Source organism: Phyllostomus hastatus, unplaced genomic scaffold (assembly GCF_019186645.2).
Source record: "Phyllostomus hastatus isolate PE091 unplaced genomic scaffold, TTU_PhHast_1.1 phas_contig_150, whole genome shotgun sequence".
Classification (NCBI taxonomy): domain Eukaryota; kingdom Metazoa; phylum Chordata; class Mammalia; order Chiroptera; family Phyllostomidae; genus Phyllostomus; species Phyllostomus hastatus.
Genome location: NW_025333611.1, coordinates 27,878,595 through 27,906,312, shown reverse-complemented (window position 1 = coordinate 27,906,312; position 27,718 = coordinate 27,878,595). Strand labels below are relative to the sequence as shown.

Genomic DNA, 27,718 nt, shown 5'->3' with positions numbered 1-27,718 from the left:
AGAGTTTTGTATGCTAACAGAAAAATATAATTTAGCTACCTATTCTAAAAATGGTGAATATTATTAATATTGTATAATAGGACTGGGAAGACTGCCTCCTTTTTTGAAGAGAGATTAAGGATTTTTATAATTGTTTTTCATCAAATTTTAATATTTTTGTCAAATTTTTAGGTATTTAATTTGTAAAACAGTTTGCTTTGTACTGGCATACAGAAAATAGGGTATTGATTTTAAACTTTTTGAAGCCAAGTGATCAAGTACATTTGTAATAAAAGTCAATGGATCTATATCAGTTGTACTCACTGTTTTCATTTCTTATTACTATAGGAATGCTGTACTTTTCTGCAGGAAAACTGAACTAAATTTGGGTGGAAGGGAGGGGAAAAGATAAGTCTGTTGATAATGAGAATCTGGGTGGGTACTATGGCCCAAGCACTTCACGTAATTTTTAAGACAGTTAAGGTTTGGTATATTAAGAAAAATGCTTACATCAAATGTTTTTGTTCCTGCTTTTTTATGGAAATTGATGTTTGTGGGGGTTGTCTCATTCACTGTGTCTGTGCTTTAACATTTTCATTTGGCACTGTTGAAACTTTTCTAAACACACTTTTATGACATTTTGGGTTATCTGCCAACCATGGTGGACCCTACCTTGGGCATGATTATTTTTATCTCCCTCGATGGTTCACCTTCTGTTCTTCATATTCCCACTAATTTTTTATATATTACTTACACACACATTCCGGATGATTTTAGAACGGGGATTTCTGAAATTGTTGCTCTGGTGGCTTTCATAGCTCCACAGTTCATTTTATTATACATGTGAACATATTTTTAGAAATTTTTCCCCAAAAAACATAAGATACCAAATCTAATGACTTTTACCTTTTCAGAGTCTTTTCAATACCAGAATGAGATCCTGCTTTCTAAGTAAAAGGATGCTAAAACAACAGAATCTTAGCTAAAAACCTAGGTTTGAAACAATTGGTGATAACTCTGAGTATAACATTTATTGTTGATTATCCCTAAATTTGAATATCTTAATAATTTGGAGATATATATACTTCCACAGGAGGGTGAAATGAATAGAAAAAATTTATTGGAGTTGCTTAAGTGAATAAATATACAGAAATTATTTGTGCAAAGTTGTTAAAGTTTACCTATTTTTAAATCAGACATTGTAATATTTCTGTTTTGTTTTCATTGCAAGTTAGAATATAGGCTGTTCATAATGAAGTACCCTATAAAACTAAAGTGACCACTGCTATTATAATTATTGTTTTCACCTGACAGCATTAATTACTATAGAGAATTTATAATATATTTTTAAGAACATCTGACTTTAATATTTGAAAAATTATTGATCCTAAAACAAAACCTAAATTCAAGGCCTAAGTCATTTGACAGGCTCTTTTTGAACATAAATTATTTTGGGCTAAGTGAAGATCATTTAAACTGGCATTAATTAGCATGAGTCAAGTAGAATTTCTTGATGCAAGAACAACCAGATGAAAAGCGAAAGCTGATTGGTTTCAAGCCAACAGTTTGTCACCTTTCAGCTGCTAAACTGATTATCAAGGTTTGATGTTGAATAGTCTAGGCAATTTACATCTTTAGTAAAGTTTGTGGCAAAAGTCACGTGTTAAAAACATTTTTCTTAAAAAGAATTTCATGGCTACCCATTTATTTTTATTTTGTCCCCATAGTATGTTTGGTATTTTCTTTTTTTTTCTTTTTTTTTTCTTTTTTTTTTTACCAATGTGCTTTGCTTTTGTGGAAAATTGTCTTGTTTGACAGGTGGAAACATGGTGGTGATACTCTATGTAAAATAAAATTACTGATCAAAAGTATTTTATTCATTTTAGAATTGCAAGATTTTTACACTTTCATAAATACATACTTTGTTTCAATGATTATTAGTAATTTGCTTATTAAATTTTTATAGCATTTCATGGGAAAATTTTAAACTAAAGAGTTTAATTTTCTTGATTTAGGGTGCACTTTAATAATTCAAGAGGCCTCCAAGTTCAAGGACCAAATCTTTATGTTCTAGAATTTTGAAAAACATGGAAATACTCTTGTTAGCATGTGTTTTGGTCTAAACTGGATTAATGCAGAAGGATCCTAAGAGGACTTAAGATGTCCTTATTGTAAACTGGCAGTCAAACTAATGGGACAGGTGACTTATGTATTCACTTTGATTTAGTCCAACAGTAATGGCCATCAGCTAATGAATTATTAGACACATGTTGGGATTGGGTCAAACTCCCATTGACCTGGAGTGGGTTGACAGTTTCCTGTGCAGGTAATTGTTGGTGGCATGTGACCTACCTCCCTGACAAATACATCTGGCTTTTTCTTTCACCCATCTTCCTGTTTGTCTCTCCTTTATTATTCTTGTCATAGGCCTGCCAGTGGCACTAAAGCGTAATCCCTTGAGAAGGAAGTAAAGAAATTGCTGACTCCTACCTTAACAGCTAACTGACCCCAGAAACATTTTTGTATTATGAGGTAATCAGGCAGTTTTTATGACTGGTGTTGGCCCCATAGTCTGAAGCTGGTTGTTTGAAAGATAGCAATATTGTTCGTTAAGAAATTTGTAAATTAAAGAGAGTAAAAGTATGTGTATTTTAGGTAAGTTACTGGGGGCTGAGACTTACTGGTTTGGAAATCTGAGAGCAGAAAAGGGAGAACTGTTTGATATGTTTGAGTATGGGAGTGTGAGAGGTATATAAGGGAAAGGTTTGGAGGAAAAGTGGGAGAAATTTTTATTGGAGATAGGAAAAGATACTAAGGTAGAGTCTAAAATAAGAGTTGTTGGCTAAGGGCAGTGAAGTTGATCTTTGTTAAAGAAGTTTCAATAAAGCCAGAGAAAATTGTGAGAAAGCTGTTGGCCTGTAACTAGATGTTATGATGATGATGCATTATACAAACGTGTTTTCACATATAGGATTTTTCCTTTTCTGGACAAATTTAGTAGAGTAATTGTGGAATGGCAACTTTTCTGGTCATGGCAAATTGGTACTGGGGACTTACTACTTTTAGAGAAGATAAAATTTCAAACTTCTTTGCAGGTATAATTTTTAAACTATCAGGAATATATATCATATGTAGTATCTGTTCTTATCTTTACTTTTCAAAATGGTCCTTAGATCAAAATCATTTGATTCCGCAGAGATCTACAGTGTATTTATTATGCCTTGCTTTTACAGAATCTTGAGCCTTTGGTTCACATGAATTTCTTAGAAGAGGACAATAAACCAGAAAAAAATACTAAATTGCAATATTAGGTATCTTTCCTATTTCTTCTACATTTGCAATCCTAAGAGCCATTTAAATTGTGAACTTTATGAGACCCTCAGAATACTACATTTATGAAATTAGATAACTCCCTCCCAAACTCAAGTTTGTACTCTCACCTCTATTACTTTAAAATTGTAGAATTTCCAAGAGTTCAGTGGTGGAAGATATTGGTAATATAATTTAGTACATCTCGGAAGTTCTTATGCCCTTTGTAGAGGGAATTGATTGTGTTTAGATTTCTGTTCCCAATATTCCCAAAGCATTTTAAGTTATTTAAGATAAATAATTTCTATAATATGTTTTAAAGTGACATAATTCAAGTATATTTAGATTAACTCATGTTTTCTAGCTTAGTATGGACTTAGTGATTTTTGACAGATTACTTTCAAGTTTAATTTTACCCAAATCTGTGTACATTAGTGATAAAATTTCTTTAAAGATAGCTAAATGAGGGGTTTTGATTTTGTATTTGGAAGGTAATTTTTGTCAAGTTTATTAACATCAGAATTGTTTTTATAACATTTTGTGGAGTTGACAGTATAATTTTCCCAATTCATTATGTATCAGATTTGAAATTATAATACAGTTACAAGCCAGTCCAGAGCCTTCTTAAGTAGCCCCCACCCTTAGTAATTGTTTGAGAAGAAGTGAATTCCCAAATCCATGTCAAGAACCAGTGATTTAAATGTCTCTGTAAGGCTTCCGTGAGTCTAGCCAATGGAGATAAATGATAGCCCATTTCCATGCTGCATAGTTGTTAGGGTTTATAAAATTGTCAATATGTAAAAGTGCAAAAGCAGGAAAAACTCTAAAATTGCCTATAAATTTTGTAGTTTTCATTATTTGCACTATTTACCTTTGCACTTGATTTTTTGGAAGTTAAGACTAGTCACTTTCACTTTTGTTTCTAGTCTTTCTGATTTCTTAGAGTTATGTTTTCAATATCCCACCCAAAGCAAGCTTATATGCAATTAAATATGCTTTATAAATCCAAGAAAATATTTTTTAGTGTTAGCTATGTAGAAAAATTGTTTTGATGAAATTTTTAATATGGGCCTTTATTTGCCAATAAAATCCTTTGTAAATGTGAGCTTTATTAAGCTATTTGAATAGACAAAGTGAAAGCTTAGGATATATATATATGAATGAATATATATATTCTTTGAGATATATATGTGGGGGTGTGTGTGTGTGTATGTGTATATATATATATATATGAATGAATATATATATTCTTTGAGATCCAACTTCCAGCCTGAGATGGACTGGTTTTGGAGTGATTTGTTTTCACTCAAGTCAATGAGATTTGAGTCTAGCTGGCTGTGGCTTAAAAATCTGGAAGTGAAGTGGGTGGCAAGTGGCACTCCCTCTTTCATGTAGTTTTCCATAATGCTCATAGAGTTTTCTCATGATCTATGTGATATTACTGGTATAGAAAGAATTATATTAAATGAATATTCCTTTTTGGAATTCAAGGTTGACTCATTTTTTGAGGGGGTGTGGCAAGGGATAAGAGACTTTATTTTAACTAGAGACATTCTTATAACCTCAAGATGTGCTCTAGAAAGAATAAGTGAACAAAAAGTGTACGTGTGAACATATTTTTTGTCTTAGTGAGATTGTGCAACACAGGTTCAGAATTGCAAAAAAATAAAAAAGGTTGATGGTTTTGTCAATAGAACAGAAATGTTTTGGCTAAAATTATTTTTGTAAGTTATTTAATTATTTCATTTTATATTCCCTTTCCCATAGCCTTTTAGGCACTTCATACTTAAACCCAGCAAGTGAGAGGCCTCTCTAGATCTGGTTTATTTTTGGAATGCCTGAGTGTGTTTCTGGATTGGGAGGGGTGGGCAGGGGGCAGTGTTTTAATTCTTGACATGCTCTTCTCAGCATGTTTTGCTAGTTGTTCTGGATCTTATGTTTGTAAATTGCGTTGAAAATTCAGTGATGTATTTGAAATGAGAAAGTCCTCTGACATAGTGTGGATGTTTGTGGCTGGAACCTTTTGGCTTTGTTTTTAATTTGGGTAGAAAGTTAAATTTTCATTGTTCAGATTTTAGGCTTACCTAGTAGAATTGTGCCCAGTAGTTGTCTAAATATGGACCAATTTTGGGAAATGAGTTGACAGATCTGTATCTGATTCCAGATACCTTTACTCAAAATCATAAAGGAAAGGCTTGCATCATTAGAGTTGTCTTAAGTTTTATGTTGTCAGAACTTTAAATGTGGATGATGATCAACATTATATGTATGAATTTCCTTTGGAGAAAGAGAAAAGTCCAGTCTCCAAACCTTTTCTTGGAGACTAAATTTACCATATATGGAAAATGAGAAAAGTTTTAGCAAGTGGCTTTATTTTTTAATAGAGTTTAATCAGCTTAATTATTTTTCCTAATTTGAAGCACTATTTTCCAAATATGAATAAGGGGAAAATATTAGCAATTTGGCTTCCCCCTTTTTTGAGGCCATTGTTTTCTGCCCCCATTTCCCAATCCTGGTATAAAATGAATTACGGGTATCCCTCTAAGTATCCCTCTAAGTACCTGTAACCCCTTTCTGGGGTCATAAATACCTTTGATAATCTGATGAAAGTGATGGACCCTCTCCCCAGAAAAATGCACATGGGTAATTTTGCAAACAACCTCAGGGGCATCACACATCTTCTGAAATAGCAAGTTAAAGGATCTCTGCTCTAAGTAAACTCTAGAGAAAATTTGTATGCAATTAATTGATAAAATTAGGAACTAGCTATTGGCCTAAAACATTTCAGATTGGAATTATTGTTAGATGGTGGCCCCTACTAGCAAAATGTGACATTGCAACCAGCTTTATTAGACATTTTAACATCCAGACAGAAGGTAAAAAGAAGCAAAGTTCTGAGAGCTATTCATAAGGAGTCAGGGCATCTCTAGACATGGGAGCCATTCCTGGTTCAAGGCAGGGGTCAGGGTGCCTGACAGCTTCTAGCAGGGTAGAGTTTGATAAACCACAATGCTCAGGATGCCAAGGGGTTAGCCATTATCTTAACCCCTTCCTCACCAAAAGATTTTAGTTTTGTCTATTGGAAAACAAAATGTCACTAGGGAAAAAAAAGATTTGCCTTATAACTTTGCTAGAACACATCAGTTTGGTGATATATGGGACACCAGTATTATTTTTGAGGAAGTGCGTAAAACCAAAGTAAATTATTCTCTATGTAGAACATTATTTACTAGTAACATTTCTTTGGATGTATTAGCTTTGACAATTTTTACCAGTAAATATTGGTTTCATTTAAAACTGGGAATCCAGTTTATAATTAGGATAGCTGTTATATCTGTCCTTTCCCCCATGTAAAGAGTAATTTAAAGATTTATGCATACTTCTTACTTTTCTCTCTCGATGCCATGGAGTGGGGTGGGTGGAGTGGGGGGAGATCTTTGAGTCAACAACTGACAAAATGTCTTCTCCAAATTTAAAAATTGAGAAGCAGCACTTTAAGTGTAACTCTACACCATTTTAGTGCATGTATTTTAATAATGATTTTTGGTGCATGCCTTTGGGCTTATTCAAAAGTGTACAATAGGAAAGTATATTTCCTTTCTTAGAAAGGAGATGTTTTTCTACTTTGCAACATGTGATTACGAAAATCTTCCTCTGTGGGAAGATTAATCATGTATTGAACTACTGAAAAGTATGTATTTTTAGATATACAGAAGGAAATCTACATGGAGCAGCATTCAGACCTATATAGAAGTCATAGCATTCTGTATAGGACCAAAAATGAAATAACATGAAACACTTAAACAGACTTTGTTGGGTAGAAATACCTTTAGATCTTGCATTGACTTCCAAAAAGAAAATGCCACAGAAGTTTGTTGAAAACTTTTGTTTGAATTTTCTCTGTCAGTGTATTTAGCCCAAATATAACAGTTTTGGGTTTACACATACATTAAGAATCAAAACAAAGCTAACTAAATAGATCAGTCTGGTTTGCCAATCCAGCTTGACTAAAATAAGTAAACTAATCAATCACTTGCAACATGAAAAACTGTCCGACTCCTCTGAGGTTTTGACAAAATTATCTTGGCTGATGTGGGAAGACTCCCACTTTGATTTTTGACCTGACAGTGAAGATTCATGCTTCACCTGATTTCATACCTGACAGTGTCTGTTTAAGGAGCTATGGTACAGTTTGCTAATTCAATCTCTGATACCTATTGATTACCTGTGAGATCTAGAGTCCAAAGTAGCCAGCAGCTGTATCCCTGAGTGCTCTGTGCCCATCAGATCTCTTAAAGTAGGCAGAGTTGGGACCAGTCACAGTTCAGATGAGTGCCTTCAGGTGCTGTGGACAGCCCCAGCTTCAAGAATTGTATCTGCTTTTTTCGGGAGTCATCACTGAACTAATGTCCCACATGGTGTTACTTACTGTAGTTGCTCTCTCTTGGAGGAGGCCCAGAGCACACATCCTAATTGCTTGTGGTACTCAGAGAGGGGGTGCTAACTCTGATGCCCTGGCAAAATTCCAGTTTAGGGATGTGGGTCTTCTTGCCATTCTAATTGGAAATGTGCATCGCTTTCCATTTTCCCTGTTGATCTCAATACAAGCCAACCTAGTCTGTTTTTTTGCCCCAGTCCCAAGTCTCTAAGATGCTGGTGTGTATTATATAGGCCAAGTTCATGTCTTATCCTAATTGCATAAGAGTTAAGGAATGAGTAAGTTTGGTCTCAAAGTACCCTGTAGTTGGAGGGTAAACTCTTGGAATGCTTTGGGGATGAAATTGGCCCTCTTTTAGCATAAGTTGGGGAATGTGCTAGCCATAAGGTGTGAGCTGAAACCTATTTTCCCTCTTTTCTTAGAGCATTTTGAGAAAATCTATTGGGTTTTCAGTAGTCAGGGAAGGCCGGAGTTCTGCAGCTTTAAATCTGGGTAACCGAGGCTGGTTTGAGCAAGACTTTGGTTAATTAACTGGGTTCTCAGATGCCACAGACTCCATGAAAAGTCACCATTATTTTCAATGGTTGTGATAGAAATTCCCCCAGTAGCCATTATTTTAAGATTATATTGCAGAGTTGCTTTATTTGAGCTTTTTGTGTATACACAATCCCAAACTGGAAGAAATTAAAAAAAAAAAAAAGAGGAATCCTGCTGTGAAAGGTATATATTACTCTAGATTTTTCTTACTGTAAATATTGTAAGATTGTAATACTGTCGATATTTTATTAACCAACAAATGTTAATCTATGTGAATTTAGAGTTATTTTAAATGTGCTTCTTATTTACTGTGTGTGGTTCCTGTTGCTGACAGTATTAAGTTATATTCTGATGTAAGATTAACTTTATTAAAGAATGTAAACATTAATGTTTCCTTATGGGAAAACAAATAAAGTATAAAGAAGACAATTCTTTTCATTAAAATATACTGTGTATTTACACTTGCTAGACCCAGCACCACTGACAAATTTAGTACATTGTTCAGAATTTTAGTTAACACAGCTGACATGGTTGTGCTCTATTTGAAAGTCTAAAAGTAGGTATTGTTGGAATATAAACAGTTTGTATTTGTCTGCTGTGAATCATCTTGAAATTTCTAATCAAGTTTGTAAAATTTTTATAGTAAAACATTTTAATGACAATTTAAAAATTTATCTTCTTTGAAGAATGGTCAAAACAATATCCTTTCAGAAATAGAATTATTCTTTAATATCTTTCCAAAATGACTTTGGTTAAATGGACCAGATGTACATTAGTTAAAATTTAGGACAAAGTTGTGGTATTCTTTGAGTTTACAAGTTAATCCTTATTGGAGATGTGCCAATTATACAGTAGAATATCATTAATTTGCACTGTTTGGGGACCCCATTAAGAATGCTTAATTTTGCCAACTAAGAAGCAAGCAAATGCAATTTAAAAAGTAAATTTGAGCATTCTGTATTAAATATGTGCAGTTATTATCACATGAAGAAGCGCAGTGTGTCAGGCTGTAATATAAACCATACTTGCTGTCATGTTCTCCCATCTCAGTGCTGGGAACTCACCATGTGGAAACCAAGCAAATGTGTTGTGCATCAGCTGGCTTGAGTTTGTTCAATATCAAAGCTGAAACTAGCAAGGTCTGCTGTACTGCTTATTGAAGTATTGTGATTCTTTTAGGCATTGATTCTTACAAAATATATACTGTAACAGTATACTTTGTACAGATTTAAATTTTATTTGAAAAAATGAAATAAAGTAGGCAAAAAATAAAGATGTTTATTTTTCATGTGACTATATAAACAGATCAGTCTTTTGTTTCAGTGCCTTTGTGGGGTAGGGGGGCACGGGTCTGGTTGCTCTTGGTTTTGTTTTGTTTTTTAAATATTTGATAGATGGAAACCATTTTTAGCACTCAGTGGCAGGTATGCTTACCTGATAATTAATTGGCTGCAAGCATTAAGTGCGCTTTCACACACTGGAAAAATTTTTTCAAACAAATTTGTTTATTTTTTAAAGATTTTATGTAAATTGTTTCCTCATTTTGCTTCTTGAGTCAGTTTTGAAAATTCTCTGATGGCATGATTTAATCTAGCTATCACAACTTGAAGAAAAAGAAAAACTCTCCCCATAGATTATGCCTCTTTTCCAATGGAAGGTTTTGTTTTCCGTTGTTTTAAATTTGAAGTTGGTTTGGCGTAGTGGAAGGGTTACAAAAGAGTATATGATGCCCTGACTGGTGTAGCTCAGTGGGTTGGGCATCGTTCTGCAGACTGAAAGGTTGCAGGTTTGATTCCAGTCAGGGCACGTGCCTGGGTTGTCAGCCAGGTCCCCAGTTGCGGGTGTGCGAGAGGCAACTGATCTATGTTTCTCTCACACATTGATATTTCTCTCCCTCTCTTTCTCCCTTCCTTCTCCTCTCTCTAAAAATAAATAAATAAAATCTTTTAAAATTATTTTTAAGTGAATGTGACAGAAGATGAAGAGTATCTTCTGCAGAAAACAGAAGTTGTGCTTGAAAATAAGATCTTTTAAAACTGCTTTTCTAGTGAGTGGAGTGGTAGACAGTGAATAAAGTTACTGATGAAAATGTGGCACCAGAATGGTCCTTCAGAATAATTTTAATGGGACCTTTTCATAGAAGATTAGATCATATGACCAGGAAGAACCATCCCAGTTTTGGCCTCTTAACTCAAAAATCAGTGGAGGCTTCAGGTGTGTGATATTTCCTTGATCTTTAGGAATGGGGGTGAAAGTTTTATATATGGCATTCTTCTCATTTTAACTTTTCTGGTGCTTTAATTTACCTTCAGGCTGGATATGGGAAGGCTTCAAACTAGTAATTGCAGGAGTAGGGTTCTTGCAAAAATTACACTATAGAAAAATTTTTCAGTGTTATTTTAAATGTATATGACAGTGATTATATTCTAAAAACTGACACATGACCATTGAAGTATCTCACAGTATCACAGTTCCAGGCTTCCCCAGGTGAATCCCAAGAAACTGTTGTTATTCTTTTGGGGGTTTTTTCCTGTTAAAATATCCCCTCTTGCCCTGGCTAGTAGCTCAGTTGGTTCGAGCATCTCCCAATACTACAAGACTGCAGGTTCAATTTCTGGTCAGGGCACATGCAAGCAGCAACGAATGAATGTATAAATAAGTGGAGCAACAAATTGATCTCTCTCTCATCAATAAACTTTTTTTAAAAAGTCCCTTCTTTGTAGAGAATAGCAGACTATCTATTGGATTAGCTTCCACATCTGACAACCACCAACTCCAATAAAAAATAATGTAGAAATGTTGCTATATGAAAACTTAAAGTGTGCCACTGTTTGGGGGAGGTAGGTAGGGTGCTAAGGAACTCGTTTTCCCTGTTTTTCAGTGTCTCTGATTTTGGGGAGCACTCAGGACAGGTTGGTACTTGAATCTAGGAGACTAGATTCCCCTTTCTGCCCTGGGTCTCCGTTGAAGAGGACTCTCAAGTACAGGAGCTTTTGGGGGAAATTCTAGCCATTATTTGCAGTTACATATAGGAGGTGAAAAGCCAGAAGACAGGCCCCTTCATAAGTGTCCTGTCGCCTTAATCTTTTAAAGACTCCAAATACAGGGCTGCAGGGAAATATACCAGACTTGAAATAGGGTAAGCTTGTAGAGCCACAGGGACTCCTTAAGCAAGGAGCCCAGCATGTTCAACAGAACTATTTGTCATTTTTATTTAGCTCTTTTCCTTTCTAAAATGATATAATTGTCAGTATCTTCCTACCCTCACCTCCTGCTGATGTTAACTTTTATTTAAGTATGTGGTATGTCATTTATTTTAGCTCTTTTGCATGGTTTTTAGAAATGTCCTTGTTCCCACTTCCAGTAACAACTTTCTAAGCAGACAAGACTTTTTGATTTGGGGAACTGGGTTTTGGACACGGCTCTGTTCATTCAGGATCCCAGTAAAGAGAGATCTCTTTTTCAGACTTTGACTGCTTGCTAACCTCAAGGCCAGCACACATCACAACTGCTTTCACCTCAGCATTATCGCCCACACTCTTTTAGAACCTGAGAAGGAGGAGCCATTTTCCCCCCTGGAAATGAGGATTCCACCTTAATATTGCAAATCTCTGGAGCATTTCCAATAATGTCATTCCAGTTTTCCTACCAGTGTTGATTTTCATTCATCTTGAGTTGTTCAAATCAGGTCATTTGGCACTTAGGTTGGCAGTGAGAAAAATGTCACAAAAACACTCACTGAATGTTGCAATGTTTAGAAGAGCAGGATATCCCCACTGTATAGCCAACAGGGTTGTCCAGTTAACCCCACCATCCTTAGAATCCTGGCTAGCCCTTCATGCCCTGCTCATACCTCAGACATTCCCTAGGGAGCAGAAATTTCTGTCAGCTTCCTGGGGAGATTGGCAGTAGCTCCAACCTAGCTCTGCTTTCTTTTCTTGGCTCTGGCTATGACACCCAGGTGAGTCTGTATTGCCACCATCCTAAATTTTTCCAAGCCCCCACCCTTTTTTTAACTTATTTTGGGTGCTTGAAATATGCAGGGCACCAAGCTAAATGTTTTTCTAGGTTATTTATTTTAATTCTTACCACAACCCTAGGAGATAGGCACTATTAATTACCCCCATCTTACAGAAAAGGAAACTAAGGGGCAGCGAAATTAAGTAATACCTACAGGGGTCACACAGAATTCAAGTCATCAGTTCTGGCAGGCTGATACCAAAGCACGTCATTGGTCTCCATCACTCCAGTGTATCGCCTTCCCAGTAAGGTTCTGCCTCCTCTTCCCCTAACTTGTAGGGTCTCCCTGACTTGGGTATTGGCTCACCTCAGGGCGTACTTAGCTGGATGGCAAAGCCAATGTTCTCTGTAGCAAATGAGGACTTCTCTGTGTAGCTCAAAAGCCACAATTTCTGTTTTGAAGTTTGAGTCATGAATGAATTCACATTTTCATTTTGCCCCTCCACTTTCATGAGGGAGTGACGTAGAGCAGGTCTGAAGAATGCTGGCAAATGGCCCTTCCAGGCCTCTTTCCACTGCTTTTGCTTAAAGTAAGTACTGCCCTGAGTACTGTTCCTGCCTCTTCCTGCCCTCACCACAGTGTGATCAAAGGGCTCTGTGAATGGAGTTCTTGAATTCTGTCTATTGGAGTAGTTGGTTGGTTTCTTTTTCCCAGATTATATCCCCTAGCAGACACCGTGCCTTCCTTACAGCAGACCTCCTATCTTGGCCCATTTAGTTAGAGGCTCAAAAAGGATCAGGAGGCAGTCTGTAGAACATCTGGGTCTGCCCAGATCTGCTGGGACCAGCCCTGTAGTGTCCAGCTTAGAGTTTTGCTTGGGCTTTTACGTTTCTGAAGGCAGTTCCCTGCGTCCTCTAAAATGCTATTTCCCAGATGCTTCCTGACCTCTAAGGGGAGGTCCAGAGTCTGTCACTCTCCAGGGGCTTATTCCAAAAATAAAATATGAAATTCCTTGGGATTTAGGGGTGGTTTAAAGGGTTGTGGCATTTGTTAGAATTCATGTCCGAAAAGGGAATATTATCATTTAAACTAAAACCCCTTGTGTTTTTTGTATCCTTTAATGCAGTGATTCTCAAATGTGGCCCCTGGACCAAGAATATTAGCATCCCTTTGGAAATTATTAGAAATGTAAATACTTGGGCCTCACTCCAGAGTGAACTGAATCAGAGCCTGTTAAGAGCCCAGTGTTCTTCATTGTAACAAGCCCTCCCGGTGACTCTGATGCACACTGAAGTGTGAGAACCACTGCTCTCTAAAAGAAAGGTTATCTCTTTTGGAGTCAGATTTGAGACTCTGATGAAAGCTTGAGGCCCTCTCACTTGCTTCACAAACCCCCTGAGGTCAAAGTTAAGAATCCCTGCTCTGGAACACAGATTGTTCATGCCTCTGTGGCTTCCACCCTCTCAACATGACTTGGAGAAGGGGTGACCACATACTCCCTGTTTGTTCTTCTATCTGTGTGCTGTTGGTTGTCGCTGAGAGTGGGCAGCCCCTACGCCAGACAGCACAGAGAAGAGGACTTGCTGCTCCCTGTATGTGCTGTAACTATAGCCCTTGGCACAGACACAAAAACCAAATGCTCAGGCATGGGGCACCAGGCCAGGAACCTGGGACCCAATAGAAAAGTGATTCCTTCTCCTGGAGTTGGGAGTTCTGTGTCAGAGCAGAACTGCTAAAAACTGCTGAACTTCCTGCGACAATCCCAGTTGGGGTGTGTCAACTGCAGCTAGAACTTAGTCAGTGGCAAGTCCTGGTTTTATGCCTATTGTCCCTGATTAATTGTGTGTAGCATCCCCATGCACTTGCACAAGTATCCTGGTTTGGATGACAAATTTTATGGCCACCCATTTTCTCACCTAACAGCCTCCTCACTGGTCTCCTTATTGCCCTGCTTTCCCCCTGCAATCCATTCTTCACACAGCAGCTAGCTTGTAAATGTAGTGATCTGGCCCCTGCCTAGTTTTCCACTTTTCTCTCCTTTCTTTCATCATCTTATTCATTTCTCTGAAGCCATACTGGACATCTTTCTGTATGTTGAATGCACAGAGCCCATTGCTACCTGAGGGTCTTTGGCTTTGCTCTTCCTTGTGCCTAGAATGTATTTCCCTCCAGATCCCTGCATGGCTGGCCCTGTTATATGAACAGGCCCCAGCTTTCATGTTCTTGCTTCAAGGAAGCCTCTTCTGACAACCCAAACTAAAGCGGCCCCTCCAATCACTCTCTCTCACTGCTCTGATTCAGTCTTCTTCCTAGTACTTACCACTGTCTAAAATTGTCTTTTCTGTCTTTTTCTGTTGATGAGCTAGTTCTGTGAGAGTGGGACTCATGAAGACATCCCCAGTGCTTAGACTGGTCTGACACAGAGCCGATACTCAATAAACATCTGTTAACTAAGTGACTGGACTCCAGTGCTCCCAGGGCATTTCTGGGAGTTAGCTGTGCCTCTGGGGCTGACTTCCTCATCCACTTGAATGCAAGTACTATCATTCTGTTTTATCTCACCTCTGGCCCACAGGTGAGTAAGACTGGGACTCTGAATATGAGATGATTTTCTCTGCCTGCTGCCAACCCTCCTTCCCTTCCTGTACCTCCCACCTAAGCACGTGCTCTCTGTAGCTATCTCATCTCCAGATGAGGCTCTGGGGAAAGAACAGTGATAATCCTGGACACAATAGATAGCTTAATGCCCACTCAGCCCCCAACTGCCTCCCAAAGCACACTTCATTGGGGCTCTGGCCATTCAGCATGGACTTTGCGGGGAGGGGACCCTTGGCCACTAAGGGTATGATGGGCAACATCCTTTCGGACTTTTTCCTTGGTAAGCTGGGCACTTACTCTCTCTGGAATCCACAGGTTGAGGGAAGGGAGGAGACTAGCTATCCAAGGGGTGATATGTCCTGTTTCTGAATGCTGAAGGGCAGAAGATATCTAGAGAAATATGGCTTCCATAGAGCAACCAACATCACTGATGACATTTCACCATATCCTGGCTCTTCTCTCTCTGTTCCTTGGCCCCTCCTCCAACAACTTGCCAGGGAAGTGAAAAAGAGCCTTCCTCCTTGATTCTAAACCTGAGGAGGAAATGATTTGCGTGGGCTCAGCTGAGTTTAAAATTAATTTAGTCTCCAGCCCTAGCTGGTGTGGCTAGGTGGATTGAGTACCAGCCTATGAACCAAAAGGTCACCAGTTTGATTCCCAGTCTGGACACATGCCCAGGTTGCCGGCCAGGTCCCCAGTGGGGAGTACGCAAGAAGCAACTGATCGATGTATCTCTTGCACACTGGTATTTCTCTCCCTCCCTTCCCTTCTCTCTAAAAATAAATAAGTAAAATCTTTAAAACAAATTTAAGCTCCACGATAAATTTAGGGTTATGGAGTATGAACTCAAATAGCAAGGTCATACAGAGATAGGAGATAGAGTTTGAGAGCTTCCAATCAGCTCCCCATAAAATGAGTTCCTGATGCCCTTTGGCTTAATGGATTGCGTGCCACCCTGTGAACTGAAGGGTTGCCAGTTCAATCCTTGGTCAGGGCATCTGCCTGGGCTGCAGCCCTGTCCCCCATTGGGGCACGTGCAAGAGGCAACTGATTGACGTTTCTCTCACACATCATGTTACTCTCCTTCTCTTTCTCCCTCTCTTAAAACATAAATAAATAAATACATATTTTTAAATGAGTTCCTGATGAGAACCAGGCTGCTACATGGTGGGCAGAGGGAAAACTGGGAGATCATCATTCTGGGGGATTTCCAAGGCCTCAGTTTGAGTCCTGATTTTTTGGGAAGGAGCATGGATATGGAGATTAAATAAAAGTTTTAGGTTTGAAATCAGGCCTAGATGCAAATCCAGGCTCACTCACTCACTAGCTCTGTAGTCTTAAATATCTCTACCTAACCTTCCCTAGTCTCAATTTCCTCATCTGTAAATGGGATGAGTGCCTACCTCATTTGAGTGTTGGGAATATTAAATGAAATAATTTTTGTCAAGAGCTTATACCACTATTCTTCGCTCAGAATAATGTTCAGCAAGTGCTGCCATCATCATTATCCTTCTTGTTGGAAAAAGGGGAGACAAATGTGGGACCTGAGTGGTCAATAGGTGTGCTGCCTCCAGCAACCGCTACATTCCCAGTGAGAGAACCAGGAAAGCAGCAGAAGCCTCTGCAGAATGATGAACTAGTCTGCATTAGGCTGAAGGGAGGGGGACCCATTCTGACCCCTTCCTATTCAGCTTTTGGCCTACCCTCATACCTTTCTCCTCCGAGCCCAAGGAGGATTAAGTCTGTGGCTCTCTCTCCACAGGCCTAGTTGTATACTGGACCAGATTTATTTTTGGTCTGCCAGTTAGTGTCTCTGTTCCAGGCCTGGGGTGGCTGAGGTTTTCTGGTGACTGAAGAGAGTGCTTTTTTGAAAAACAAAATTTGGTCTCAGTCTAGGGACTCTGCTTCCTTCTGGCTACATGCAACAGCATAGACTCTGCCATCTGCCAAGGGTGTGGGATGACTAGAGGTCAATGCTGAATATTAATTTACCTGTTGGTCATCTAAGATAGCAGTTAATCAGCTACAGGAAACAGCTCTTGCGTAAGAAAAGGAGTGGTTTGCCTATGGCAGAAATTCTTAAGCCTGGTCTTTTTGCGGTCTATAAAGCTCCTAAAATTTTTCATAAGAGTATACCTTTATGTTCAAGGTACAGTTTTCTGAGAAGAGGATCCATAGTTTTCTTCAAAACTTTCGAGTTACAGCCCCAATAGGTGCAGAATCACAGGTCCTGAGCTGAGACTAGAAATAGAACCCTCCCCTAAGGAGTCTCTAAGAGGCTGCATCCTTCAGCCTCATTGATCAACAGGACTATCAGTTCCTGAAGCTTCAAGGAAAAAGAGCTACCCTTCGTACTGGACTTATCTCCTATTTTCCCTGAAATTTGATTGCAATATTAAAAAGCACTCTAAACTGCCATATTTTGTGCCAGATGTGGGGGTGGGTACTGGTTTGGTGTCCTCTCAGAGGTAGGAATGAAGGTTGGGTGACTTCACTGGGGTCTCTTTATGTTGTCCTCATTTGAATGCTTGGTACCTAGCTGATATTTAGCCACAGTTTATGCATTGATATGGAGTTGTTTCCTTTCCTTTCAGAGACATGAATCTAAGCTCCATACTCCATTTTTTAATTTCCCAGAGGCCAGTAGCTTGTCCCTTCCCATGTAGCATCCTTTCATGAGGGGTCAGGTGCTTTGGTCTTATCCCCAACTGTGCTTATTTACTCCTTACTCCTCAGCCTACAAATCCTGAAAGATATCTCTGAAAGAGATATCATCCCAGGGCTGCAATGATCCACACGGAGCTGAGGGGTCTCATGAAGGTGATTAAACCCACATGCTCTTCCCAAAAGCTGTCTACACAGAGAAAATGAGGTCTTGGGAGGAGCTGCCTGAGCCACATCTACTCTGAAGATGGGCCCAAGGACTGGAGACTATGATGTCTGACAGAAAGGCAGCCCTCCTCCCACTCCTCACCCGGAGCCAGCAAAACTGTTTTTACTCCTTCCATCTTGCTTCAAGACTCCTGTCATGCACCTTGTACCACTTAATCCAAATGTTTTGAGCTGGATCTTAATAACTGTGACTTGAGTTATCTCTTGATTGTAGGACTCTAGGGATGATGAACAATAAGGAGTAGTCACCCTCTGGTACTTATTTGCGTCCTCCTGAACCCGGCCTTCTGAGAAGGAATTGTGAAGGAAAAGATAGGCCTTCGAGGCCATCTGGTCTCCCACTGTGCTTCCAGGTGAAACAAGCCACCCCTCAGTCCAGGCCAGCTGGTCCTTTTAACCTTATTAATGGTTCCTTGGGCTATACAGAGGCTTTTTATTTTTACTAAGTGTGTAGGTTCTCTCCTTTATGGCTTTGTTTTTTATGTTTTTTTTTTTAAAGATTTCTCTCTCCCCAGAATAAACATTCTCCCATATTTTCTTGTACTTTTTTGTGCTATTTCTTTTATAGTTGTATTTCTGTTAATTCTTTAATCCACCTGGAATTTGTTTTCAGATATAGTGTAAATTAGGGAATCTAACTTTTTTTTTTGCAAAGGGTCACATGCTAGCTCAGAGTTATTTATTCTACAGGCCACCTTCTCTCCAGTGACTTGAAATACTACTCTTCTCATACTCAGACTTTCGTAAATACCTGATTCTAGATTCTTTATTCAGTTGCATTAAACTTTTTAATATTCCTTATACCAGAACCACACCATTTTAATTGTTGTAGCTTTCGAGTATGTTTTTTAAAGTATTTTTTAAAGATTTTATTTATTTATTTTTAGATAGGGAAGGGAGGGAGAAAGAGAGGGAGAGAAACATTAATGTGTGGTTTCCTGTCACGCAACTCAGGCATGTGCCTTGACTGGGAATTGAACCACAAACCCTGGTTTGCAGGCTGATGATCAATCCACTGAGCCACACCAGCCAGGGATTGAGTATGTTTTGATGCAGTGTATTTTTCTCCTTTGTTTTGTTTCCCCCAAATTGTTGTATTATTCTTACATATTTTTCCTTCTAGATGTATTTTCTAATCAGCTTCTCAAGTTTTATTTAACGAGTCCTGTTAAGACTTTGGTTAGGATCTTATTGATTACATAAATTAAATTGGAAGAGAGTTGATGTCTTTACAACATTGAAGTCTTCTCATCCAGAAACAGAATGTCTCAACTATGTTCTTTTAAAAATATATATATATTTTATTGATTATGCTATTACAGTTGTCCCATTTTTTTCTCCCCCTTATTCCCCTTCATCCTACAACCCCCATCGAACCAGCATCCCCCACTTAATTCGTGTCCATGGTTCATACATATAAGTTCTTTGGCTTCTCCATTTCCTATACTACTCTCAACTTCCCCCTGTCTGTTCTGTACCTACCATTTATGCTTCTTACTCCCTGTATGTTTTTCCCCATTTTTCCCCCTCCCTATCCCAACTGATAACCTTCCATGTGATCTCCATTTCCGTGGTTCTGTTCCTGTTCTACTTGTTTGCTTAGTTTCTTTTGTTTTTGTTTTTTTAGGTTCATTTGTTGATAGTTGTGAGTTTGTTGTCATTTTACTATTCCTTCTTTTTTTATCTTCTTTTTCTTAGATAAGTCCCTTTAACAGTTCATATAACAAGGGCTTGATGATGATGAACTCTTTTAACTTTACCTTATCTGGGAAGCACTTTATCTGCCCTTCCATTCTAAGTGATAACTTTGCTGGATAGAGCAATCTTGGATGCACGTCCTTGCTGTTCATGACTTTGAATACTTCTTTCCAGCCCCTCCTTGCCTACAAGGTTTCTTTTGAGAAATCATCTGATGGTCTTCTGGGAACTCCTTTGTAGATGACTGTCTCTTTTTCTCTCACTGCTTTTAAGATTCTTTCCTTACCTTTAACCTTGGGTAATGTAATTATGATGTGCCCTGGTGTGTGCTTCCTTGGGTCTAGCTTCTTTGGGACTCTCTGAGCTTCCTGGAGTTCCTGCAAGTCTATTTCCTTTGCCAGATTGGGGAGGTTCTCCTTAATTATTTTTTCAGATAAGTTTTCCATTTCTTGCTCTTCCTCTTCTCCTTCTGGTACCCCAATGATCTGGATGTTGGAATGTTTAAAGTTGTCCTGGAGGTTCCTAAGCCTCTCCTCATTTTTCTGAATTCTTGTTTCTTCATTCTGTTCTGGTTGAATGTTTCTTTCTTCCTTCTGCTCCAAATCATAGATCTGAGTCCTGGTTTCCTTCCTTTCCCTGTTGGTTCCTTGTATTTTTTCCTTTATTTCACTTTTCATAGCCTTCACTTCTTCCTCTATTTTGCAACCACACTCAACCATTTCTGTGAGCATGCTGATTACCAGTGTTTTAAACTGTGCATCTGATAGGTTGGCTATCTTTTCATCACTTAGTTTTATTTTTGGAGCTTTGATCTGTTCTTTCATTTGGGCCATACTTTTTTGTCGGGGCAGGCCTATTGCATTGTAAGGAGTGGAGCCTTAGGTATTCGCCAGGGTAGGGTAACCCTGCATTGTGGTGCTGTATGTGGGGGAGGGGTCAGGGAGGGAAAAATGCTGCTTGCTGTGCTCTCGCTGGCTTTCACTCACTTCCCCCACTACCCACAAGCAAACCGGGCCCTTCTGCCACTGATTCCAGGGTGGATGGGTTTGTGTACATTCTAGGACCCTGTGGGTCTCTCCAACGAATTCTCCTGTGAGACTGGAAATTTCTCCTGCCACCACCCCCACAGACTTTTTGAGTCAGAGGTTTTGATGGTTTATCAACTATGTTCATAAAGGACTCTAGGAGAGACATGCTCACTTCTCCTAACCCCTGCATTTTCTCCTAACCCCTCACTTCTCCTAACCTCAGCATGTTTGTCTGGTGCTGTGAGCCACCTGATCCTTGTTTTACTGTGTCCTGTGATTCTAGCTCACTCATCCCCTTTTTCCACTCAGAGATGAATGAAACAGTTGAGCATTTTCTTTTTCTCAGGAATTCCAAGCTTTATCTTTCCAAGACCCAGAAGAACTCCAGGGGAGCTGTTCTTTCTCTTTTCCCCAGCTTTTACTTCCCATTCTCAGAATCTCCCTTCTCATCTTGCCTCCTCAGGAATTCCAGCATTTCTAATCTAGAGTAGGACAGCTTAATGTTGTCTTTAGTCTGGACTTCCCTGAGAATCTGGTTGGCTTCAAACATAACCCCTCATTCTGACCTTCTCTCTTTTCAATTGGTTCCATGTAATTTTTTAAAATTTTTATTTGTTTGTTTGTTTGTTTGTTTGTTTATAGAGAGGAGAAGGGAGGGAGAGAAACATCCGTGTGTGGTTGCCTCTAATGTGCCCCCTACTGGGGACCTGGCCCACAACCCATGCATGTGCCCGAACTGGGAATCAAACTGTCGACCCTTTAGTTTGCAGGCTGGCACTCAACCCATTGAGCCACACTGACCAGGCTCCATGCAATTTATAAGCTTCATCCAGACAAGATAATATGTTGGAAGGAGTAGAAAGCTCACAGGGTATTTGAGGGAATAGCATTGTTAGTGACTCTATACACCAGTTGCCCTCACTAAAGGCATGAGCTTATCATCCCAGATTTTCCAACAGGTACCATCTTATGATTCTACTCACCAGCCTGAACTCCACAGAGAATCTAGGAATTCCTAGCCATTTCTGATCCCTGATACCTGTCATGTGCATGAGCCTTAGGAAGCAGGCCTCTAGGTCAGGCTGACTGCCAAAGACCTAGGAGTGAAGCAAGAAGGCCCTAGCCCTTCTGCTCAAATCTCTTTCAGGAACAGCAGTATACACCTATTTTGTTGCCAGTGTGAAAGTCAAAAGGGCCAGAACTAGAGTTGTATGGGCTTTCCGACCAGTGTGGTAGCCAGAAAGTAGGAAAACAAGAATGTGAGCCAGGGTCCAGGTCCCCACCTCACCAGGAGAACAGCTGAGTGTGCTTTTGGGTCAGGTACAATAACAATGCAAAGAATAGGCAATTTGCCCAGAGCATTTGCATATACACACAAGTACCCAGAAAGACCACAGAACCCTGCCACCTAAACATGCTGGCCCAGTCATGCTCCTCTCATTTTTCTGTATCCATTTGGCTGTCTCTGCGTTACCTCATCCGGCTTCCAGGCTTCTCTGGCCAGGTCAGCCTGAGTTACCACTAATATATCCCCTGTAGCCTTGACAAATCTTCACCTGCTGCTTAGATTTTAAGATTTTGAGTAAGGACTGTGGAATTTGTTACAGCGATTGGAAAGTTACCTTACCATAAAACTATTACAGAAAATGATTCCTAGACATTTGCGTTTCAAAGGACAGAATGAGCCACTCCAGCATAGAGAACCAATTTCAGGGGCAAGAAATCTGCCACAGTGGCTGAAAAGTTCTGGTAACACAAACAGAGCTACAGTGTCTGGTTCCTTGAGATCTCACTTCCAAACACAATAAGCTGCAAAGAATTTTCCCTGGTCATCCGTCACCTGCCCTCCCTGACCCCACCTCCGAGTTGCTCAAGACTTAGCCAGCCACCCAGTTTTGCATGTCTAAATCTGAAATCAAAGTCCCAGACAAGGAGAGGGATTGTCACAAGTAATTGCAACATCCCACAAGAATTTGGGAGTTAAAAGGAGCCAAACCTGGGCCTTCTCCAAAGCTTCCAGGTCTAAGCTTTTTGAGAACCACATTTGATCTGTTCCAATGTTTTGAATGTAAATTCTTGTCTTGTGCCTGCTTGGCAGCTCTGGGGGACTCTGCAGTGTTCCTGTAGCCCACTATGATGACATGTATGACCTCCTTTAGGAAAGGAGAGAGTGGGGAACTACTAGCTATAAGCCATAGGCTCCCAGAGTCGGCCTTAACCTTCTGAGCCATGCGCAGAACACTAGCCCAGGGGAGAAGAAGGGATGAGGGCTCTGATGGGCGAGGGCACCCCGATAGCTGCAAAGTGGGACCTGGATGGGGAAGGGGAGAGGCAGAGGCATCCTGCCAAGCTGCTGTGTCCTTTCTCAGCAGGCCACCCTGCCTTTGCCCTCACTCTTACATGTTAACTCCATGACACTTTGAGATGGATGTTCTCTTCGTTTCCATATGGAGAATAGCTACCTTCAAAGTGATAGCTTAGGCACAAACACAGTAGCTACTCCTGATTCTCTCTCAAGACAGCCCAGTATTATTGGGGAATACAAGAGGTTGTTACAAACTAAATATGATCATTCTCACCATCGTGAAATAGCACTTACTGACCTTTTACTTTGTGCACAGCTCCTTGTGAGGCTGACATTGCTATTTCCATATTTGACAGAGTAGGGGCCAGGCTTATTGAGGTCAAGTGGCCTGTTCCAGGTCTCCCAGTTGGTCAGTGGGGGAGCCGGGGCCCTGGGGGACTTGAGACATTGCCATGGCTCATTTTCTTCAGGAAGGAGTAGAAGGAAGCAGAGCCCAGTAAGGTACCTGCCAGCCCTGACAGTCTAAAACTTCCAGGCACCATTGGAAGACACTTTCACATCACATCTTTCCTGGGTCCCAGGATCTCCCATAGCTGACCCAGGGCCACTGGGACATGATGCCTCAGGGATCAGGAAGGCGTGGGAGGGGTGGAGCAGCTCTGTCTTAGTTCCTTAAAGAATTCTCAAGTCCTGTGGGCATGCAGGACCCAGTGGGCATGTGAACCCTGCTTCCCTCCTCCCAGTTCTCCAGTACTTCAGGGATGAGGCTTTATCTGAGAGGTAAGTTATTCCGTATCCCCACCACTCTGGCCCTAATGCAGGTCAAGGTCCATTTCTACTTGAAGGTCAGTGGTTCTGCTGTCCCTCAGCCCAATTTCTTTTCAGCACAACCTAATTTCTCTCTCCTTGGCTGATTTACATGGCAGGTTTATTTAATTAGCCAGAGGTGAGTCAAAGTGCAGTTTGTCCTCAGAGTTAATTAATATTTACTGAGCCACTACAAAGGGATGCCAAGACTGGATTGTGTCCTCCATATCAGCTTAGGGAACAGACTTCAACCCCTTGTGCCCAGCTGGGATTGGGCCTTGCCACCAGTCAAAAAGCAGGGATAAGGGTCTAGTAGCTAGTAGTAACGGGTCAGGGATAAGTAGCTCTGAGGAGCACGTGAGGGCAAGCGCCTAGCACGCTTACCATGGTTCCTGGCACCTGTTGGGAACTTCGGAAAGTGATAGCTGTGTTTGTAAGTTGTAGAATAGAGAGGCAGGGAGAAGTGGCTGGGAAACAATCTTCACCTCTGGGGCACGTTCCGGAGGAGAAAAGGGCGATGGTTAGCGGGTGCTGCAGGGGACTCAGACCCTCAGATACACTCACAGATGAAATGAGGCATGCTTCTCCCTGATTTCACCAGGTCCCTTGTAGAAGAGGGAGAAAGCGGGAGTGGCTGACCTTGGAGGAATTCAAGCAGACCATGAGTAAGTGGAGGCTCTCCTTCAGCTGTGATTGCATTGGAAAGGAAAGGAAACCTGGCTTGAGCAAAGGAGCACTGGCCTATGTGGTCTCCACCAGGCCAGGTCCCCTCCCCCACTCTTCTCACCCTGTCCCTACACACACCACAACCCCACCCCACTCTTACGCCAGAAGAGCCAGAAGACGTTTGATCTGGATCTGAGCCCTTCTTCCAAATGGTGCTTCCTTGGGCCCTCTCCTGCAGAGCACCCTGACAAAGCCAGTACTGTGGCAGGATACGGTGACAGTGCTTTCCCTCTCCCTCTGCCTCCTCTGGGGCTGCCGTGCCTGATGAGCATCTCACAACCTGTCCTGTCAGCTGAGCTGCAGGAGAGTCCCATTGCCCAAAGCCCTCTTGGCAGTTGCCAGCTGTGGACAGCCAGCCCCTGACTCTGAGCTCATCATCTAGGCATCTCAGTACTCCCCATGGAAGTGCCAGCATAGCCAGTGCCTTGGCGTCTGAGCTCCTTAATCTCTGTCTGCCAGGGGTCAAGGTGGGGTGTTACCGTCAAGCAGCCCAGCCCAGGGTATGGACAGACCATTCTGGAAGTCAAGGCCAAGTGAGAAGACATACTACTGAGACAGGACCCAATGCTGTCTGTCTCCAGCTGCCAGAAAGATGGTTCTTTCAAGTCAAAGACAGAGGCAAGCCTTAAGACCTGGACAAATTTGGTCAGGAGGGCAAGCCTAAAAAGTTTCATTAGGGGTTTGCCACATCTGCACAAAACCAGAGGCTGGGTGGGAAGGGTCTCCCCAGTTATCTGAGGTGACTTGGGTAAGGAAAACGGAATGGGAAATGGGCAGAAACTGACACAGCCAAACTGTCAGCTACTGTCAACTCTGGTGAGCCTGAGGTTCTAAGGCCCCCTGCTGGCCTCCCAGACAGGTTCCCACCCTTTGGCTACCTCCTCCCCTGGAGACAGACTGGTCCTTCCTTTTGGTCCCAGAATCTACTTCATAACACCACCACTACCACCACTACCACCACCACCACCACCACCAGACACACACAAATGCTTTTTTAATCTTGTTGCCTTTGGGCTTAGCCCACAGCTGCTCCCTCTCCCTAGGCTTCTTCCTTCATGACAAAAACCTCTGACTCTAACCCAGACGTGTTTTGTTTGTTTGTTTGTTTGTTGGGGGTTGTTGGCATAGAACCCAACCTCTTCAGGAAGCCTGGGTTTCCCACCTGCGCCTACTCCCTTTGGAATTGTGCAAGTGGCAGCCTCCCACAGCCAGCACCTCGAAGCAGACTGTGCTGCTGCTTCCCAGAGGGTCTTCCAGCCTCCAGCTCTTGCTTCCCCATTTCTCCCGTTGCAGAGCCAACCTTTACTGGGCCTCTTGGTTGATCCCTGTCCTCGCCCACTCCACCCCAGTACCCACACCATTCCTCCACTCCACTCCAGCCTGGACCAGGAATATTCTCCATCTCTCTCCCACCTTCCCTCCCTCACCCCTTCTCTCTCCCCCACCCCCATCCCCCACTTCCAAATCCTGTCCACGTGGCAAGTTCTAATGGCCCCAGTGTTCACACTCCAGCCCACCCGCACCTTGCCCTCCCCCGAGGCTCCTGCTGCTAGGTCACATTTGGGCCAATAGTCTTGAGTGTGTTTGTCTTCTGAGACTGGAAGCACCCAGAGGCCAGGGACTTTCACCTCCCACAAACCCTAGTGCCTAGTTAGGCAGTCTGGACTTGCAGAATGCTGACCCTCCCTAACGACCTCCTGGCATTGGCTCAGAGTCCTCTGCCTCCCCACCTCTGAGGAGTGGCAGGTCTGAATGTGACTAGGCCAGTCAAGAGTACCATTGTCAGGTCACTGCAGAAGGAAGGAAGATATGGGGACGTTTCCCAGAACCGGTGTAAACGAGAAGGAGGCTTTTCTTTTCAGGGAGGTTGAGTGAGAGAGAGGACAGAGGACCAGTCTGGAATGAGGTCCCTGGGTATCAGTCATCACGGCTGGTGGAGAAGCCCATGAGGGATATGGAGGACGTGGATCCAGGGGAACCCCCTGATCTTACAGTTGCCTTGTTCCTCCGTCCCTCCATTATTCCTAAGGGTGTCCTGCCTCCGAGTTCGCAGCCCCAGGACAGATTCTTGGCGTGACCTCGGGCGGCGCCCAGTGCTGCTGTGGACAGCTCATTCCGTGGTGGTGGCGGTGGCTGCGGCCGCGGCGCCCCTGGCAGGTCCCTGGCGCCGCCAGGGGGCGAATGGGGTCCCCGCTGGCTCTTGGGACGCCCGGCGCGTCGGCGCTGCACTGCGCTCCAGAGAGGCCCAGCCAGCGAAGACGCGCTGGAACAGCGGGGCCGCTGATTCCAGCCCCGCCCTCAGGCCAGCTTGGTGGCTCAGGGTGCCCCAGGCCTGGGGGAGGGTGCAGCCTCCAAGCGCGGGCACAGGTGGCCGGGCCAGCAGCGCTCCCGCTCAGCCCGCACAGGGCACTGTGGGCCCGCCGCGCTTCCTTCCCGCCTCAGGACAGCCCTCTTGGCAGCCTGGACTCTGCTCTCACGGCCGCCCCCGATTTTAGGGCTGATGATTGAGTAGGCCGCACCCCAGGGTGCCACAAATGGAGGAATTTAAGGAGAGGGCGAAAGAGGAGGCAACTCGTCTTTCCACCTTCTCCCCACTGCGAGAAGCAAAGCCGAAAAGCGGCAGCGGGAGGTGCACAGGCAGGTCTCCGCGTCCTGGGGCTTGGTCGGCGGTGCTTGCGGAGAGACCCCGACCGCGCGAGAGGCCTGCCGGACGCACTCCCCCGATACCTGCACCCAAGAGAGCGCCTCTACCTGGTCTGAGCGAGCCGACCTCCACGATCCACACACCACCCTGGTTGCAGTCCCCTACTGAAAGGGCCACATTTGGTTTAACGAAAACAAAACGAAAAAAAAATGGGTTTACAGTTGTGTCTGTTGTCTCCTCCGGGTCACTCGCGGCGAGGACCGTAAGTCGCTAAGTCTCTAGGGCTGCAGCTCCGACCAGACCTGCCCCCCACCCCTCCCACCCCACCATTATTTATTTCCCTGAGGCCCCGCCCTTGGCACTGCGGGGTATCTTTCGACTTGATGAGATGCCGTTTCCATAGAAAATTAGTATTAATACGTCCTTTGGAACCCAAGACAGCCTTTTTCAAAACGTGGAGCTGCCACAGTTGGTGATAAACCTTTTTGTGTGAGTTTTTAAAAAACGTCTTTGTTCCCACACAGTAGCCAACATCCATTCTAGGCAAATATATCTACCATTGAATAAAAAGAAGTCGAGTTTATATTTCATCTCAAGAGGAGTCTGAAATAGTACGCCTCCACTCGACTGTCAGTCACTTGCATTTTGTTTTGATTTAGTTGAATTAGGTTTGGGGATTTTTGCAACCCTCAAAGCAACAGCTAAGGGTTAAATTATGTCTCAAGCGCTGGTATCAAGCCCCAACATTCAGCCCAGGTTTCCGCAGCAGGAGTCCCAGGGCGATACCTGTGCCAGT

General features: G+C 42.1%; 1 protein-coding gene across 1 annotated transcript; it reads left to right on the top strand.

Annotated features, from left to right (window-relative positions):
- The first annotated feature begins 436 nt into the window (after window positions 1–436).
- On the top strand, window positions 437–9,556 carry LOC123807546 (IgA inducing protein). Its single transcript, XM_045821490.1, is given in 2 exon segments — window positions 437–9,280; window positions 9,282–9,556. Coding segments are annotated over 2 exon segments (162 nt in total). The 5' UTR covers window positions 437–9,229; the 3' UTR covers window positions 9,393–9,556.
- The last annotated feature ends 18,162 nt before the right edge of the window (window positions 9,557–27,718 follow it).